Source organism: Hemitrygon akajei, chromosome 12, assembly GCF_048418815.1.
Source record: "Hemitrygon akajei chromosome 12, sHemAka1.3, whole genome shotgun sequence".
In the NCBI taxonomy this organism is placed as follows: domain Eukaryota; kingdom Metazoa; phylum Chordata; class Chondrichthyes; order Myliobatiformes; family Dasyatidae; genus Hemitrygon; species Hemitrygon akajei.
In genome coordinates this window covers 75,045,981-75,063,518 of record NC_133135.1, presented here as the reverse complement: position 1 = coordinate 75,063,518, position 17,538 = coordinate 75,045,981, and the positions used below count along the sequence as shown (strand labels likewise).

The window sequence follows — 17,538 nt, the reverse complement described above, 5'->3', positions numbered from 1 at the left end:
CTTATGCACACTGCTTTGATATATAGCAGAGTGACACAGCGGAACCATGTTGGGCCTACTCCTGTACACACAGTGGCAAGGGCATAATGAAGGTATGAAAACCAGAGAAGAAAGGTATCATCATTACTTCCCAGATATTCTGAATTCACATAGAATAACAGCACCTGTCCATCAGAAAGGATCAGGGCATCGTCTTTCAATTAATAAAATAATTTACAATCCAGCGCTCTTCGTGCAACAAGGGTTCTCTAAAGTGCACTGAGTACTTTGGGATAGTGTGTTATCTTATGAAGAGCAATGGGCCTTTATTTAAGGGCAGTTGCAACAGGTCAGATTGTACCCATTGCACCAGGTGAAAGGGTCACTTTCCATGTGTTGTTTGAGGCACAAAATCACCATTCCCTGCTTGATTGGACTTAATAACAAAATAAAATTAAATAGCAATTGCCATGTCATGTCTGTGAAAAGGCTCTGTGGCATATTGACCATAGCAACAAATCATTCCTTAAGATGTTGAGGGACTACTTTCATTGGCCATTTGTTGACTAATTTTTTTTGGTTCAGCATGACATTGTGGGGTGAAGGCCCTGTTCCTATTCCTGTGCTGTTCGATGTTCTATTTTGTAGAGTTTGCCAGTTTCACCTTCAGTGAGTTTGCGTTCCCCAATGCTAATTTCCTCTGACCGTGTTTCATAGGTTACATGCAGCTTATGTGCTTCTACAGTTGAATATGCCAGAATTCTCTGAACATAACATTTAAGCTGTTTGTTTGTTCTTCAGTGCTCAGCAGTATGTTGATTTCATATGAATCTATATATCAATTGATCAAAGTTTTTAATAAATGTCATTCACTGGTAGTTACTTCAGCAAGGCCATGATAGTGTAAAAGGAGAGAAAATCTCAAGCATAACAGAGCTCTCCACGTGGCTTGGGAGCTTGAATAGAATGTAGAAGCACATGGAATACTATGGTACAGGACGGGCCATGATAATACACTGACACTTTTACCTACTCTAAATCAATCTGAACCTTCCCTCCCACATAGCCCACCATTTTCTTTTCATCCATGTTCCTATCCAAGAAGTTTCTTAGTTGTCCCTAGTGTATCTACCTTTATCACCACCCTTGGCAGTGTGTTCAACGCACCTACTACTCTCTGTGTTTTTTAAAAAAAATCTTACCTCTGCACCCCCCATTCTTTCCTTCCAGCACCTTAAAATTATATCCCCTTGCATTAGCCATGTCCACATTTGGGAAAAGTCTCAGGCTGTCCACTTGATAGATTCCTCTTACCAGCTTGTGCTCTATTAAGTCACCACTCATCCACCTCTCCAAAGAAAAAAACCCTGGTTTACTCAATCTATCCTTACAAGTCAGGCCTTTCAATCCAAGCATCAGCCTAGTAAATCTCCTTTGCACCCTCTCTAAATGTACCACACCTTCCCTATAATGAGGTGACCAGAACTGAACACAGTACTCCTAAGTGTGATCCAATCAGAGTTTTATAGAGCTGCAACATTACTTTGTGGCTTTTGAACTCAATGTGCCAACTAATTAAGGCCAGCACACTAAGTGCCTCTTAATCACCTTATCAACCTGAAGGATCTATGGATTTGAATCCCATGATTCCTCCACGCTGTTAAGAATCCTGCCATTAACCATGCCTTCTGCCTTCAACTTTCCAAAGTGAATCACTTCGCACTTTTTTGGTTTGAACTCATTTGCCACTTCTCAGCTTAGTTCTGCATTCTATCAATGTCCAGGGGTAACCTACAACAACCTTCTGCCATCATCAGTATATTTTATCACTTCCTCAAAGAATTCACTAAGGCTTGCGAGGTATGACTTGTCCATCAGATGCTTCTCCTTATAGATGCTGCCTGGCCTGCTGTATTCTACCAGCATTTTGTGTGTGTAGTTAAAATATTACTCTTGGTTTATAAAGCACTGAATGGTCTGGGGCCAAATTGCATCTCTGCTGCATGATGAACCTTCCCAAGCTGTTAGGCCTCTGGGACAGGTCTGCTTACTGTCAAAACTACACGTGGTGAAACAGCTTTTAGTTACTTTGCTCCACATATGTGGAATAACCTTCTAGAGGATCTGAAGTCTGCCCCAACTTTCAGCTTTTTAAATTCGTGGCTTAAAACTTTTCTGTTTGCTGTAGCTTTTAATTAGAACCTCCTGCACTGTAACTTCAATTTATCATATCTATTTTAAATTTTCTTATATATTATCTGAAATTTGATGTTTGAGTTTTATAATTTGATCTATGTAAAGCACTTTGAATTGCCTTGTGTTTGAATAGTGCCATACTTTGCTGGCTTGCAGTTGACTGTTTACTCTTTTCCATAGGTGCTTCCTGGCCTGTTGAGTTCCTCCAGCATTTAATGTGTGTTGATTATTGTTAGCTAATTTTTCTTGTTGGAACCACTGACCAAAGAGGAACATGTTCTGAGCAAATGTTAATTTAAAGGAAGTTTTCAAAAAGGAATGTAGGTAAAATGAAGGTTGTGAAAATGGAAGTAAAATTTAAAATCATTTTCCAAAGTAGAGGCAAAGGAAAAAGTTTAAAAAAAATACATTTTAAGGTTGATTATAATGAAGAAAAAACTTTTGTTATACTTCAAGATTTGAAATCTTGTAGGACAATATTTGCGTCATAGAAGCAAAGCCTAGGGGATTGGGAATGGAGTGGAGGGATGGTTATTAATGGCTAGAATATTGATGCAGCCAAAGCTTGTTGATCTTTGCTGGAAAGAGACAGTTATCCAAATTCTGAAGCTTTAGCAGGCAAATTCAAATTATTAGTCAAAATCAAACTAAAGTAATACGACCATAAGATATAGGTGCAGGATTAGGCCATTTGGTTCATTGACTCAGCTCTACTATTTCATCATGGCTGATCCATTTTTTCTCTCAGCCCCAATCTCTTGCCTTCGCCCCATATCTCTTCATGTCCTGACCAGTCAAGAATTTATCAACTTCTGCCTTAACTGTGGCAAAGTATTTCACAGATTCACGACTCTGGCTAAAGAAATTCTTCTTTAAGACGTCCATCTATTCTGAGCTGTGTCCTCTGGTCCCAGACTCTCCCACTACAGGAAACTTCCTCTCCACATAAACTCTATCAGAGCCTTTCAACATTCAAATAAGTTTCAATTAGCTTGCCTCTCATTCTCTAAATTCCAAGCAATACAGACCCAAGCCATCAAACACTCTTCATATGACAAGCCCTTCAATCCTGGAGTAATTTTTGTGAAACTCCTTTGAACCGTCTCCAGTAACAGCACATTCCTTCCAAGTGAAGGGGTCCAAAACTGCTCACAATACTCATCAGTGATTTATATAGCCTCAACGTTACATCCTTCTTTGACATGAATGCTAACATTCTAGTTGCCTTCCTCACCACAGACTCAATCTGCAAATTAAGCTTTAGGGAATTGTTCCTAAGGACTCCCAAGTCCCATTGCACTTCAGATTTTTGAATTTTCTCTCTACTTAGAACATAGTGTATACTTTTATTTTTTCTCTATCAAAGTGCATGAGCATTCACTTCCCAACACTGTATTCCATCTGCCACTTCTTTGCCTATGCTCCTAATCTGTCTTAAGTCCTTCTGTAACTTTTCTACTTCCATAAAACTACCTGCCCATCCACCTATATTCACTCATCTCTAAACTTTGCAACAAAGCTATCAGTTCCATCATCCAAATCTTTGACATATAATGTAAAAACAATTGATCCCAACACAGACCCCTGTGGGGGAATATCACTAGCGAACCAGTAAAGGCTCCCTTTATTCCCACACTTTACCTTCTGTCAATCAGCCACAGCTTTATCAATGCTAGAATCTTTCCTGTAATACCATGGGCTCTTCACTTGTTAACATGTTAATATGAGGCTCCTTAACAAGATAATATCCTAGGTGTTACAGGAGAAATATTAGCATCGAATGGCTGACATGCAGGTGGCATTGAATGAGGCCTTTTCTGGTTGGTTGGTTGCTGGTGGCTAGTGGTGTTCCTTGGGGTCAGTATTAGGACTGCTACTTTTCACATTGTTTGTCAGTGATTTAGATAATGGAATTGATGGCTTTGTGGCAAAGTTTCTGGATGAAACAAAGATAAGTAGAGGGGTAGGAAGTGCTGAGGAAGCATTGTGATTGTAGCAGGACTTAGATAAATTGGAAGAATGGACAAAAATGTGGCAGATGGAATGCAGTGTTGGGAAATGTATGATAATGCATTTTGGTAAAAGGAATAATTATGAAAGCTGTTATCTAAATGGGGAGAAAGTTCAACATCAGAGGTACAGAGGGACTTAAGAGTCCTTGTACAAGACTCCCAGAAGATTAATTTACAGATTGAGTCTGTGGTAAAGAAGGCAAATGCAATGTTGACATTTATTTGAAGGGGAACAGAATGTAAAAGGAAGGAGATAATGCTGAGGCTTTATAAGACACATTGTTTATAAATTTTTACCATGTTTACCATATGTTTACCATTTTCCGTAGATGTTGTCTAGCCTGCTGTGTTTCTCCAGTATTTTGTGTGTGTTGCAAGGGTAAAAAGATCCTGATAGGAGTTATATAGACTCCCAAACAGTAATAAGAATATGGTTCACATATTATAGCAGGTGACAGAAAATAAATGCCAAAGAGCAAAGATACAATAGCAATGGGGACTTCAGTATGCAGGCAGCTTGGGAAAATTAGGTTGCGGCTGGATCCCAAAAGGGGGAATTATAGAATGCATACGAGTAGTTTTTCAGAGTAGATCGTGGTTGAGCATACCAGGGGATCAGCTATTCTGGATTGAGTACTGTGCAATGAACCGGAATTGATCAGAGAGCTTAAGGTAAAGGAACCTTTAGGGACAAGGGATCATAATATGATCAAATTCACCCTGAAATTTGAAAAGGAGAAGCTAAAGTCAGATGTATCAGTATTACAGTGGAGTAAAGGGAATTACAAAGGCATAAAAGAAGAGTTGGCCAAAACTGATTGGAAAAGAACACCTGCAGGGAAGACGTCAGAATAGGAATGACTAGACTTTCTGGAATTTGGAAGGTGCAGAATATATACATCCCAAAAAGTAAGTAGCATTCTGATGGCAAGATTACACAACTGTGGCTAACAAGGAAGTCAAAGACAACATTAAGGCCAAAGAGAGGGCACATAACACAGCAAAAATTAGTGGGAAGTTAGAGGATTGGGAAGCTTTTAAAAACCAACAGAAGACAACTAAAAAAGTCATCCAGGAAAAGATGGAATACAAAAATAAGCTAACCAATAACATTAAAGAAGATACCAAAAGTTTTTTCAGATACAAAGTGTAAAAGAGAGGCGAGAGTGGATATTGGGCTGCTGGAAAACAATGCTGGAGAGGTAGTAATGGCGTCAACGAAATGGTGGACAAACTAAGTATTGCGCATTGCCCCTCACTGTAGAAGACATTAGCAGTATGTTGGAAGTTCCAAGATTGTGAGGGATCAGAAGTGTGGGGAGCTATCATTACTAAGGAGAAACAGAAAGGTCTAAAGATAGATAAGTCACCTGGACCAGATGGTGTACACCCAGTGTTCTGAAAGAGTTTGTGAAGGCATTAGCAATGATCTTTCAAAACAATGATTAGATTCTGGAATGGTTTGGAAGACTGGAAAATTGCAAATGTCACTCCACTCATCAAGAAGGGAGAGAGACAGAAGAAAGGCAACTATAGTCCTGTTAGCCTGACGTCAGTGGTCAGGAAGATGTTAGAATTCATTATTAAAGATAGGTTTCAGGGTATTTAGAGGCACATGATAAAATAGGCCACAGTCGGCATGGTTTCCTCAAGAGAAAATACTGCTTGACAAATCTGCTAGAATTCTTTGTAGAAATAACAAGCAGGAGAAACAAAGGAGAATTGGTTTAAGTTGTGTCCTTGGATTTTCAGAAAGCCTTTAAGAAGGTGCCACACATAAAACCACAAGACATTGGAGCAGAATTAAGCCATTCAGCCCACTGAGTCTGCTCTACCATTCTATCATGACTGATCCAAGATCCCACTCAACCCCATGCACATAGAAAACCAACACCACAATACAGGCCCTTCGGCCCACAAAGCTGTGCTGTCCTTACCTTAGAACTACCTAGACTTTACCCATAGCCCTCTATTTTTCTAAGCTCCATGTAGCCATCCAGGAGTCTCTTAAAAGACCCTATCGTTTCCACCTCCACCACCGCCGCTGGCAATCCATTCCATGCATTCACCACTCTGCGTAAAAAAACTTACCCCGACATCTCCTCTGTACATACTTCCAAGCACCTTAAAACTACACCCTCTCGTGCTAGCCATTTCAGCCCTGGGGAAAAACCTCTGACTATCCACTCAGTCAATGCCTCTCATTATCTTGTACACCTCTATCAGGTCACCTCTCATCCTCCATCGCTCCAAGGAGAAAAGGCCAAATTCACTCAACCTATTCTCATAGGGCATGCTCCCCAATCCAGGCAACATCCTTGTAAATCTCCTCTGCACTATTTCTGTGGTTTCCATGTCCTTCCTGTAGTGAGGTAACCAGAACTGAGCACAGTACTCCAAGTGAGGTCTGACCAGGGCCCTATATAGCTGCAACATTACCTCTCGGCTCTTATACTCAATCCCGCTTAAAAATTAAGCAGTGTCTAAAGCTTTGGGTGCTATTGAATTGAACTGCTTGAAGGCAAGGTGAATATTGTGAGTGCAGTGCATGCAAAGCAACCATTTAATTCCAAAACCTGTAATTGCCTTAGAGGGAATTGTTCACATTCTGGCTTTCTGTTTCAACATTGGAATTGTCATTTAGTGAAAGGTGTATATAGTCATAAGTGATGAAAAGTACTTGAATCTCTCAGAAATAGGTATTCACTAAGGAAATGCTCATGGCTTGACTTGGGAAAATTTGCTTCTTTCTTTATATTATGTACGCAGGTGGGCTCTTCTGTTTCTATAATAAATCATTTATTTTCCAGGGACACTATACACGAGACACATGTGAGCACATTTAAAAGAAAAATGCTTGTGATTTAGTCTGAAGGGCATGTACTGGTAATAGCTTTCTCACATTTCTTGCAGTCTAATGTTGGAAATTTGAAATCCAAGTACCTTTTCAATGTTACAGATCAAGAGAAATCACACCTGAAGTATTAAACACAAATTACACAGAAGATGCTGTGGTCAAATCAAGACGTACAAAAAAGCTGGATGAACTCAGCAGGTCGGGCAGCATCCATTGAAAGAAGCAGTCAACGTTTCGGGTCGAGACCCTTCCCGACCTGCTGCATTCATCCAGCTTTTTTGTACACCAGAAGTATTGCTGTGAAGCAATACAAAACTTTTTTGCAATTATAATTGAAACATAGTGTTCATAAGTTTTTTTTTATTCAAGCTATTCATTGGTTGATGTATTTTTGAAAATTTGGCTCCTATACTTACAAAAGATAGGATTAAATACACAGGTCCTTTGAAGATAAAATTATAGTAATTGGGGAAAGTAAAAATAAATATCAAAATTATTTTGAACTCCATGGAGCATGTGGAGGTCCTCCGATATCCAGGCAATCTTTCTCTTCTTTCTTTTTTTTTCTTTCTTTAGATAAGGGTTAAGGGGGGGGAGGGTTAAGGAGAGGGGGGAAGGGTCAACATTATTTTTCTTACTATTTTATTATTACATTTATTCCTTGTAATTTCTAAAATTTAATAAATAAAAAAAAGCAGCTATTCATTGGTGATTTAATATTTGACACAATTTGCTGAATCATCAATTGACAAATTTATTACTGGTTTTTGTTCCATGGATTGGAAACATTTGTCTGAATAGCTAAAGTGCAGAGAATAATCCAAACCTATAGATTTGTATATTCATTATTTAATTGCTGTGTTGCCTACTTCTAACAAAAAAAGTCTTGTTGCAGACGTTTTGTTGCCCTCGTGTAACCATGGTGATCTTGCATAATCTTCTGTATGTGTTCTTGATACTTCCTTAGTCATAAGTAGTCTTTTCTTTATGAATTTTGGATTAAAATGTTGTCTAACCTTGATTAGTTTAAATTAGTGCTTGCAGACTGAATTTCTTGGAGTGCAGTTGTTGCAAGCTAAGAAAGAGGGGTGTCATAATAGTGAGCAGAATATAAAATAACTGACAAAGGAATTTTACATAAAGGGCATTAGTTTACCATTTACAGAGGTCTGCTTGTAGATATACAACATTGTAACTCAGTAGGTGGTTTGTCTTTTATAAATAATTTGGTTAAGAAAATTATGCAGCCTGAGTTTTGATGAGTTTAAAACTATATTGCTCTTGTGTATCTCAGTAATTTTAATAACCTTATTTAAAGTACCAGTACTGAATAAATATTCTTTTCAATAGAGATTAGTGATCATCAGGAAATTTGGACAACATGGCCCTTTCATTTCTTGAAAAAGTATGGACACAGAATTCTCCAAAATTCATTTGATCAAGTGGACATGTGGTGTATGTTGCTGTTATCTGCGGCAAAGTGGCCACTAAATTAAGACTCTCCTTAGAAAATTAAAGAAGGGTAATTAGAAGCTGTATCTTCACCCATGACTGGGGAGTAAGTAATTCCTATCACATGGAGAAGTTGAGGCAACAGACTGGTTTTGAACAGAAGTGAGATAATGAGGGAAATGTGAGATTTGCTGCTGCCTATATTGCAATATTATGAGTGGGTTATGAACATGATGGACAAAGTCAGTATAGTCTGTAAATAACATTCACTGACTGAACAATTTGCATACAAGGACATACAAAGATCTGTCCTTGGCACCCTTCACTTCATATAATACTTCATATTTCACTTCATGAACACAGATGTTCTTTCCAGATGAAGCTGCAGTTCACTTGTACTTCCAATTCACTAGGGTGAGGGCCTTAGTATTGTTAATGAGGAAATTGCCATTTCAGTTTGCAAGTTAGCCTGGCAGAGACTGCTGTACAAATATTTAGTCTATAACATATAACAAAACTATCCTACTATCTATATCGGGATGCTTTTCTCTTGAAATACAAATGCTCTTCAGAATTTTGTGAGTTATTTTGTGGATCTTAGGCTCGCATGTTATGTTTTCTGGAAGCAAGTTATTGTCTAAAATTCTCAAATATTGCCAGATGTTTCTTGATTCACATTTGCAAAAGTGAAACTTGTGCAAGTCATGAATGCTTTGTTCTTCTCTGTGATTGTCTCTTCAGAAGCCAGTGAAAAAAGATTGCATTCCAATTTTTTTTAGGCTAGCAATGCCAGAGAATTTCAGACTCTCTTAACTTTTATACATCATATCTTTCAGGAAGGTGCTTCAGCTAGAAAAGCTCAAACTCCTGCTGTTCAGCCTGTTCCACGACCAGGTAAAAACATTTATGAAATATTGCTTTATTTTCTTGAATGAATTTATGCTAAGACATTGTAGTAATTCTTGGTTCATGTAACGATCTCAATTTTGTTTCCTTTAATGAATACTGTTGATGCTTGGATGGAAAATAAAATCAGAATTGAATGAACATTTTGTTTGTGAAAAGAAGCCAGTATTCTGACAGAATAAATAAGGCACAAAGATCATTCAGTATTTAAACAATGCCTAGACAAAAGATATCCTAGGAATTACACAAGTAATTCAGCTGCAGTCAATCTGCGGTTTAATGTCCCTTAGCTTGTTATTAGTGCTTCCTCTTAAACCCTCAAAGTATTGAAGTTAAAGGGAAAAATGGATAGATTAACCTAGCCCATATGAGAATTCAGAACTTTTTTATTTAAGCATCTTCTCAATGTAATCTGCTGAGAATTTTATTTTTTGGTGTAATTAAATTTTTTGTGTGCCAGTTACATGGTTTGAATATTTCTAATATGTTAGGAGTAAGGATGAAGCAATATAGAGAAGCAACAATCAGCCATTTGAGCCCTCATGATTGATAAATATATGGTTGTTCTATCCATCTTAATGTCTAAAAAGTTTATCAGTCCTCTCAGTCCTCGATTTATAATCAATGACTAATGATTTACAACTCTTTGGGACAGAGAATTCTAAAAGTTTCATGGCATTTGAGTCAAGAAATCTTTCCCCATTCCAAACTAATCCCACATTTTATATTACTCAGCTAAGGAAAATGCCTATCTGATATCAACTCTTTCAAGTTGTTTAATATTACCGTAGATTCCGGATTTTAAGCCACTACTTTTTTCCCACATTTTGAACAGCTTTGAACTCTGCGGCCTTTAATACAGAGCGGCTAATACATGGTTTTTTTTCATGCCGCCAAAAACATTTTGCCTCGTAACAGTAGACCAATAAAATTGATGAGTAGTTCACAGAGGTCCAATGAAATTGTACGATAAATCAAGCGCACTTTCACAATTAAATTATTGTAAATCAGTCATTTGTACTCACCCTCATCAACATGGAAAACACTCGAAGAAAAGCATTGTGCTGCCTTTATGGCAGTTACTTACCGTAGATTCCGGATTATAAGCCGCTACTTTTTTCCCACATTTTGAACAGCTTTGAACTCTGCGGCCTTTAATCCAGAGCGGCTAATACATGGTTTTTTTTCATGCCACCTCGTAAACATTTTGCCTCGTAACAGTAGACCAATAAAATTGATGAGTAGTTCACAGAGGTCCAATGAAATTGTACGATAAATCAAGCGCACTTTCACAATTAAATTATTGTAAATCAGTCATTTGTACTCACCCTCATCAACATGGAAAATACTCGAAGAAAAGCAAGACCCGAGCGCGTCAGACCCGAGCGCATCAGACCCGATTAGACCCGATCGCGTTACGCAAGCGCGTCAGACCCGATTAGACCCGATCGCGTTACGCAAGCGCGTCAGACCCGAGCGCGTCAGACCCGATTAGACCCGATCGCGTTACGCAAGCGCGTCAGACCCGAGCGCATCAGACCCGATTAGACCCGATCGCGTTACGCAAGCGCGTCAGACCCGATTAGACCCGATTGCGTTACGCAAGCGCATCAGACCCGAGCGAAAACGCTGCTTTTAAGTTAAAGGCGATCAATAACTTTTCCTGGTAGGCTGCAGTATATATATTTTTTCCAGTCGCTAGGAGATATTGGAATGTTGTTCGTGCTGTTCAGTAAAAAAGTATATGCAACGTAATTTGTGTTACCGATACGTATGTATATTTAAAAGTAGCGGTGCGGCCTTTACAATTAAAAAATTGATTTTATTTCTAAAATTAGAGCCGATTACATAAACAAATACATATTGCAAATGCTTTTTTTCGAACCGTGCCTGTAACGCGGCTACTTTTAAATATACATACGTATCGGTAACACACAAATTACGTTGCGTATACTTTTTTACTGAAAACATTCCAATATCTCCTAACGACTGGTAAAAAATATATATACTGCAGCCTACCAGGAAAAGTTATTGATCGCCTTTAACTTAAAAGCAGCGTTCGCTCAGATCTAATGCCGCTCGCCCCCACCTTCCCGTTTATCGCAAACCGGTATTTCCCACAAGACGCGGCGAAACCGGGTGTGACGTCATAGCATCCCGGGATGTAGTACAGAAAACAAATATAGTTAAAACACTTCTAACTTTAACTAGAAATTACTAACAAATGAATTACTAAGCGAAAATATTATAAACTAAATAACTGCCATAAAGACAGCACAATGCTTTTCTTCGAGTGTTTTCCATGTTGATGAGGGTGAGTGCAAATGACTGATTTACAATAATTTAATTGTGAAAGTGCGCTTGATTTATCGTACAATTTCATTGGACCTCTGTGAACTACTCATCAATTTTATTGGTCTACTGTTACGAGGCAAAATGTTTTTGGCGGCATGAAAAAAAAACATGCATTAGCCGCACCGTAGTAAAGGCCGCAGTGTTCAAAGCTGTTCAAAATGTGGGAAAAAAGTAGCGGCTTTAATCCGACATCTACGGTGCATATTGTTCCATGAGCATAGGTTTTCATTCTTCCTCCTGTGTGCTGATTCGCTATCACCTTTGATTCGACCAGCAGCAGTGGTGTAGTTAGCAAAGTTAAGTATGGCATTGGAACTGTGCATAGCTTCACAGTCATAAGTATAGAGTAAGTAGAACATGCGGGTTAAGGACACAGCCTGTGGTGATGGTAATTGTGGATTAGATGTTGCCAATCCAGACTGACCTGTGTTTACAAATGAGGATCCAATTGCACAAGGAGGTATTGAGGCCTAAGTATTGAAGCTTATTGATTAGTTTTGAGGTGGTGATACTATTAAATGCCAAGCTGTAATCAGTTAAGAGCATTCTGATGTATGCATCTTCACTGTCCAGATGTTCTGGGGTTGTGTGAAGAATCAATGAAATGGCATTGCTATGAACCTAGTGTGCTGGTAGACAAATTGGAGTAAATCCAAGTTGCTTCTCAGGCAGGACTTGATATGTTTCATCACCAATTTCTCAAAGCACTTCATCAAACTGAATGTAGGTGCTGCTGGGCATTTCTCATTGAGGTAGGTTACCACGCTCATCTTAGACGCTGGTGTGATTGAACCCTGCTTGGATCAGGTGATTGCCTCAGACTTCTGAAGCGAGAGATTAAAGATCTTAGTGAACATTCTGTTCAGTTAATCAGCACAGGTCTTTAGTATTTGGCCAGGTAACCCATCTGGGCTGGTTGCTTTCCATGGGTTCACCCTCCTGAAGGATACTCTCACATCGTCCTCAGAAACTGAAACCTTTCATTATTGAGACTATTTCATTATTGATAGTCAAAGCCAGCATAAAGGGCATTGAGCTCATCTAGGAGCAAAACCTTGTTGTGACCTACGAAATATCACTTGCTTTCACTTTGCAGGGGGTGATGGGATTCAAGCCCCGCCACAGTTGTCCAGCATCCTTCTGTGATTGTAGTTTCGTCTGGAGTTGAGACTTTGCATGTGAGATGGGTTTCCGGAGATTCTACTTGGACCTCTTGTTTTTTACTTGGTTGCCAGACCTGAACGCCAGTGATCTGGCCCTCAGCAGATTGTGGATCTCATGCTTTATCCAGTGCTTCTGGTTGGAGAAGACTGAATGATTTTGTTCAGATGCACACATCAATGACTGCGACAACTGGTGAATTCATTCAGATCCACTCCACTAACTCAAACCACTCCTCTGCCTCCTGTGACCATGCATTATCATTACCTTTGTGTGTTGCTCTTGAGCCTCTGTATGTATGCAGGTAGGAGGAGGAGGAGGACAGCAGATTTCTGATTTCACTTGTACGTATTTAATATTTTTCATTCTTCTCTGCTTGTTTTTGGCTCTACTGCGTGCGTATATATAATTAGCATTCTACCTGCTTGTGTTTGATTTTTACAGATCTGCTCTTTTTTTAAAATTAAAGCATCCTAGTTTTCTCACTCTAACTCCCATCTGATGATGTATTAAAGCCAGAACGAGTTTTTTTTTCTCAGACAATTTGGAATTAGAGAATTTAAACCTTCTGTGCTACAGGATTTAAGTGAGACCCTCTCTCATTGCTCCCTGGCTGTGATTTCTGCTTTCCCCTGGCTCTTTGAGCACATATTCAGCTAGCACCTATTACCTTCTAGCTTTTCTTCCTCCCCATCCCCAACCTATTTATTCCATCATCTTCCCCCTTTTTTTCCAGTCATGATGAAGGGTCTCAGCCTGAATCATTGAATGTTTATTCCTTTCCATAGATGCTACCTGACCTGCTGAATTCCTTCAGCATTTTGTGTGTGCTGCTCTTACTTCTTGTTTAGGTGCCTAAAATTTCTCACTTGGTTTGGGATTCTTCCAAGCTCTTAAGTCTTTGTAACCATCCTGCCAATTACCGTAGATTCCGGATTATAAGCCGCTACTTTTTCCCCACATTTTGAACAGCTTTGAACACTGCGGCCTTTAATCCAGAGCGGCTAATACATGGTTTTTTTTCATGCCGCCTCATAAACATTTTGCCTCGTAACAGTAGACCAATAAAATTGATGAGTAGTTCACAGAGGTCCAATGAAATTGTACGATAAATCAAGCGCACTTTCACAATTAAATTATTGTAAATCAGTCATTTGTACTCACCCTCATCAACATGGAAAATACTCGAAGAAAAGCAAGACCCGAGCACGTCAGACCCGAGCGCATCAGACCCGATTAGACCCGATCGCGTTACGCAAGCACGTCAGACCCGATTAGACCCGATCGCGTTACGCAAGCGCGTCAGACCCGAGCGCGTCAGACCCGATTAGACCCGATCGCGTTACGCAAGCGCGTCAGACCCGAGCGCATCAGACCCGATTAGACCCGATCGCGTTACGCAAGCGCGTCAGACCCGATTAGACCCGATCGCGTTACGCAAGCGCGTCAGACCCGAGCGCATCAGACCCGATTAGACCCAATCGCGTTACGCAAGCGCGTCAGACCCGATTAGACCCGATCGCGTTACGCAAGCGCGTCAGACCCGAGCGAAAACGCTGCTTTTAAGTTAAAGGCGGTCAATAAATTTTCCTGGTAGGCTGCAGTATATATATTTTTACCAGTCGCTAGGAGATATTGGAATGTTGTTCGTGCTGTTCAGTAAAAAAGTATATGCAACGTAATTTGTGTTACCGATACGTATGTATATTTAAAAGTAGCGGTGCGGCCTTTACAATTAAAAAATTGATTTTATTTCTAAAATTAGAGCCAGCGGCTTTTAATCAGGTGCGCTCTGTAGTCCGGAATCTACGGTACACAAAATAGATAGATTCTAATGTTTTAATTCAAGGTACTTTCAGAGGTCTGGAAAGAGGTATAAAACTTGTTGCTTCTTGATTGTTTTATTAAGCGCTAATAGAAAAAAGAAAATTGAAAATGGTCAGTAATAAGAGAAAAGGCAACTGAATTAAGGGAGAGGGAAGCAAAAACAAAGCAGACCAAAGATTAAATGATTGCGGAGCGTGAGATCATCTCTTTTTATAAGGAACATTCCATTCATGTTCTTAGGTAAGAGTTACCCTATTCAACTAATGCAACACCAGAAGCTTCCAGAGCTTTTCAGAATCATACAAAAATGTAACCTTTAGGGGACACACTGAACAACTGCTTATACATACATGTTACTAGGAAAAGTTTTTTATATATATGTGTGTGTGTGTGTGTGTGTGTGTATGTGTAATATATATAAGCAGTTATATAAAATGCAAGCAGATAATTAGATGCTAAGCTGCAAAGAAAATAACGGTTCAACAGTCTAAAGGATAGATACTTTATTGATCCCAAAGGAAATTACTATCACAGTAGCACTTCAAGTGCCCAGATATTAATATTAGAAGAGAAATAGAAAAATTAAAAAATAAGCTACCTCAAACAGTCTTAACGGGTGGGGTTCATTACTTCCCCAGCTGTAGGTCGACTCATTATAGAGCCTAATGACTGAGGGTAGGAATGACCAAGTATAGTGCTCTTTGGAGCAGCAGTGTTGTCTTAGTCTATTACTGAAAGTGCTCCTCTGTTCAGCCAAGGTGGCATGCGGAGGGTGAGAAACATTGTCCAGAATTGCCAGGATTTTCTGTCGGGCCCTTTGTTCTGTTACAGCCTCCAGTGTATCCAGTTTGACTCCTATAACAGGGCCAGCCTTTCTAATCAGGCTATTGAGCCTGTTGGCATCATCCATGATGATGCCGTTACCCCAGCACACCACTGCGTAGAAGTTTGTACTGACGACAACAGACTGGTAGAACATGCAAAGGAGAGGCCTGTGTACTCGAAAGAACCTGTCTGCTCAGGAAGTTGAGGCGATTCTGGTCCTTCTTGTACGTAGCCTCTATGTTGGTGCTTCACTCATGTCTTTCATCCAGGTGCACCCCCCAAGTACTTGTTAGGTCCTCACCATATCCACGTCTTCACCATCAGTAGTAGCAGGGAGCAATACAGGTTTAATTTTCCTAAAGTCTATCATGTTTTCCTTTGTCTTAATAATGTTGAACTGCAGATGATTAGTTTGCACCACGTGGCCTCCACCAGGGCTCTTTATTCATCCTCCTGTCTTCTCTTTATACACCCAACTATTGCTGAGTCATCAGAGAATTTCTGCAGAGGACATGAAGTCCAAGGAATGCAGGTTAAACAGGAAGGGAGCCAATACAGTCCTCTGTGGGTCCCCAGTGCTTCTTATAGCCATGTCTGACACACAGCTCTAAAGCCGCATTTACTGTGAGGTGCCAGTCAGGTTGTCTATTGTCTTGGATACAATGGAAATGCTGACTTTCACTGAACAGAGCTTTTTCTCCAACAAAGGAAGATCGAGGGCTGATTTGACTAGGGGTAGGAGGTGAGCCAGGATCAGCATCTCTAGGGTCTTCATGATGTGTGAGGTCACAGCCACTAGATTGTTGAAGAGTCCAACAGTCTGCAGGTTTGGGAGGTTCTGTTGGAGTATACGATGTACATTGCAGCTCTGTGCTCTTGTAATGTAGAAACTGTGCTTAGATTGGTGAATGGAATGCTATTTCAATGGACTGCCTTATTCTTGCTCTTGAATGTGCATGGGATGCACTTGTCCAAAAATTGAAGAGCGTTCCATCACACTCCTGACTTGTTCATATATTATTAATATTATTAACGTAGGCATGGGTGAACAGGGTCTTATTCCAGTGTTTTTAGATAACACGAAAGATGGCAATGAAATAAACAACTAATGTATAATAGATTTCAAAAGATCATACACTGGTGAAATGACCAGAGAAGTAATCTGTTTCAATAAGAAGAATAAGGAAATACAGCACACATTAAAATGTGCAATTTTATATGTAAGCAAATCAAGGGAATTGGAAGAACAACTCAAAAGGTAATTAAATATGTTTATGTATTCCTGTCATTTATAAATAGACATAGGAAAGTTATGCTAAACCTTTGGGAAATTTCTGTTAAGCCTCAATTATACATTAAGTCTGTCAAACATACTGAGGTGCTAAAGTTTTTTGAAATACTATAATAAGTTCTTTTGCTTCTGAGAGCAGATTATGAGGAAATCTAGCATAGATATTTAAAATTCTGCATGTTTTTAATGAAAAATTAAGAAGCACCTTTCTAGTAACTCAAATATTCAGCAGCTAGAGGTGATAGAATAGGACTGATTGTGAAAGGAATTGGATAAGGCATCAGGATATCAGAAGGTTTGAAGCCCAGAGCAAGGCTGGCCCTCTTTTTAGCTCTATGAGCTTCTCTTTAACATCCATCAGCTGCAGAAGTTGACTCTGCATTCCTTTTATTCTGTCATGTCATCTTTTCTCTGAGCTTTGGTTATAGGATTGTGATAAACATTTTAAAACTGTCATGTTTTACTTGAAGAGCTTACAGAGAATTACTTTACAACCAAGGATCTCAGCTAGGTGTAAGAACCGACTTCTAAAATTCAGCTGAATGAGGTCCTGTGCTGCTGAAGGAAGGTTTTGTTAAATGTGCCAAAAAGTAGCTGACGTGTTTGTAACACACTTGTACAGAGAGGGTGCAGCAATCAGCTAATGAACATTCAGCAGTGAAAGTTTTTTTATGTTG

General features: G+C 39.4%; 1 protein-coding gene across 1 annotated transcript in view; it reads left to right on the top strand.

The window, feature by feature from the left end:
• The window catches only part of cdc73 (cell division cycle 73, Paf1/RNA polymerase II complex component, homolog (S. cerevisiae)), a 315,070-nt gene that overhangs the window by 181,287 nt on the left and 116,245 nt on the right, over positions 1 to 17,538 (top strand). Inside the window, exon 11 of the mRNA XM_073063512.1 lies at positions 9,333 to 9,390. Coding sequence (XP_072919613.1) covers positions 9,333 to 9,390 — 58 coding nt within the window. The remainder of the gene's footprint in view (positions 1 to 9,332; positions 9,391 to 17,538) is intronic.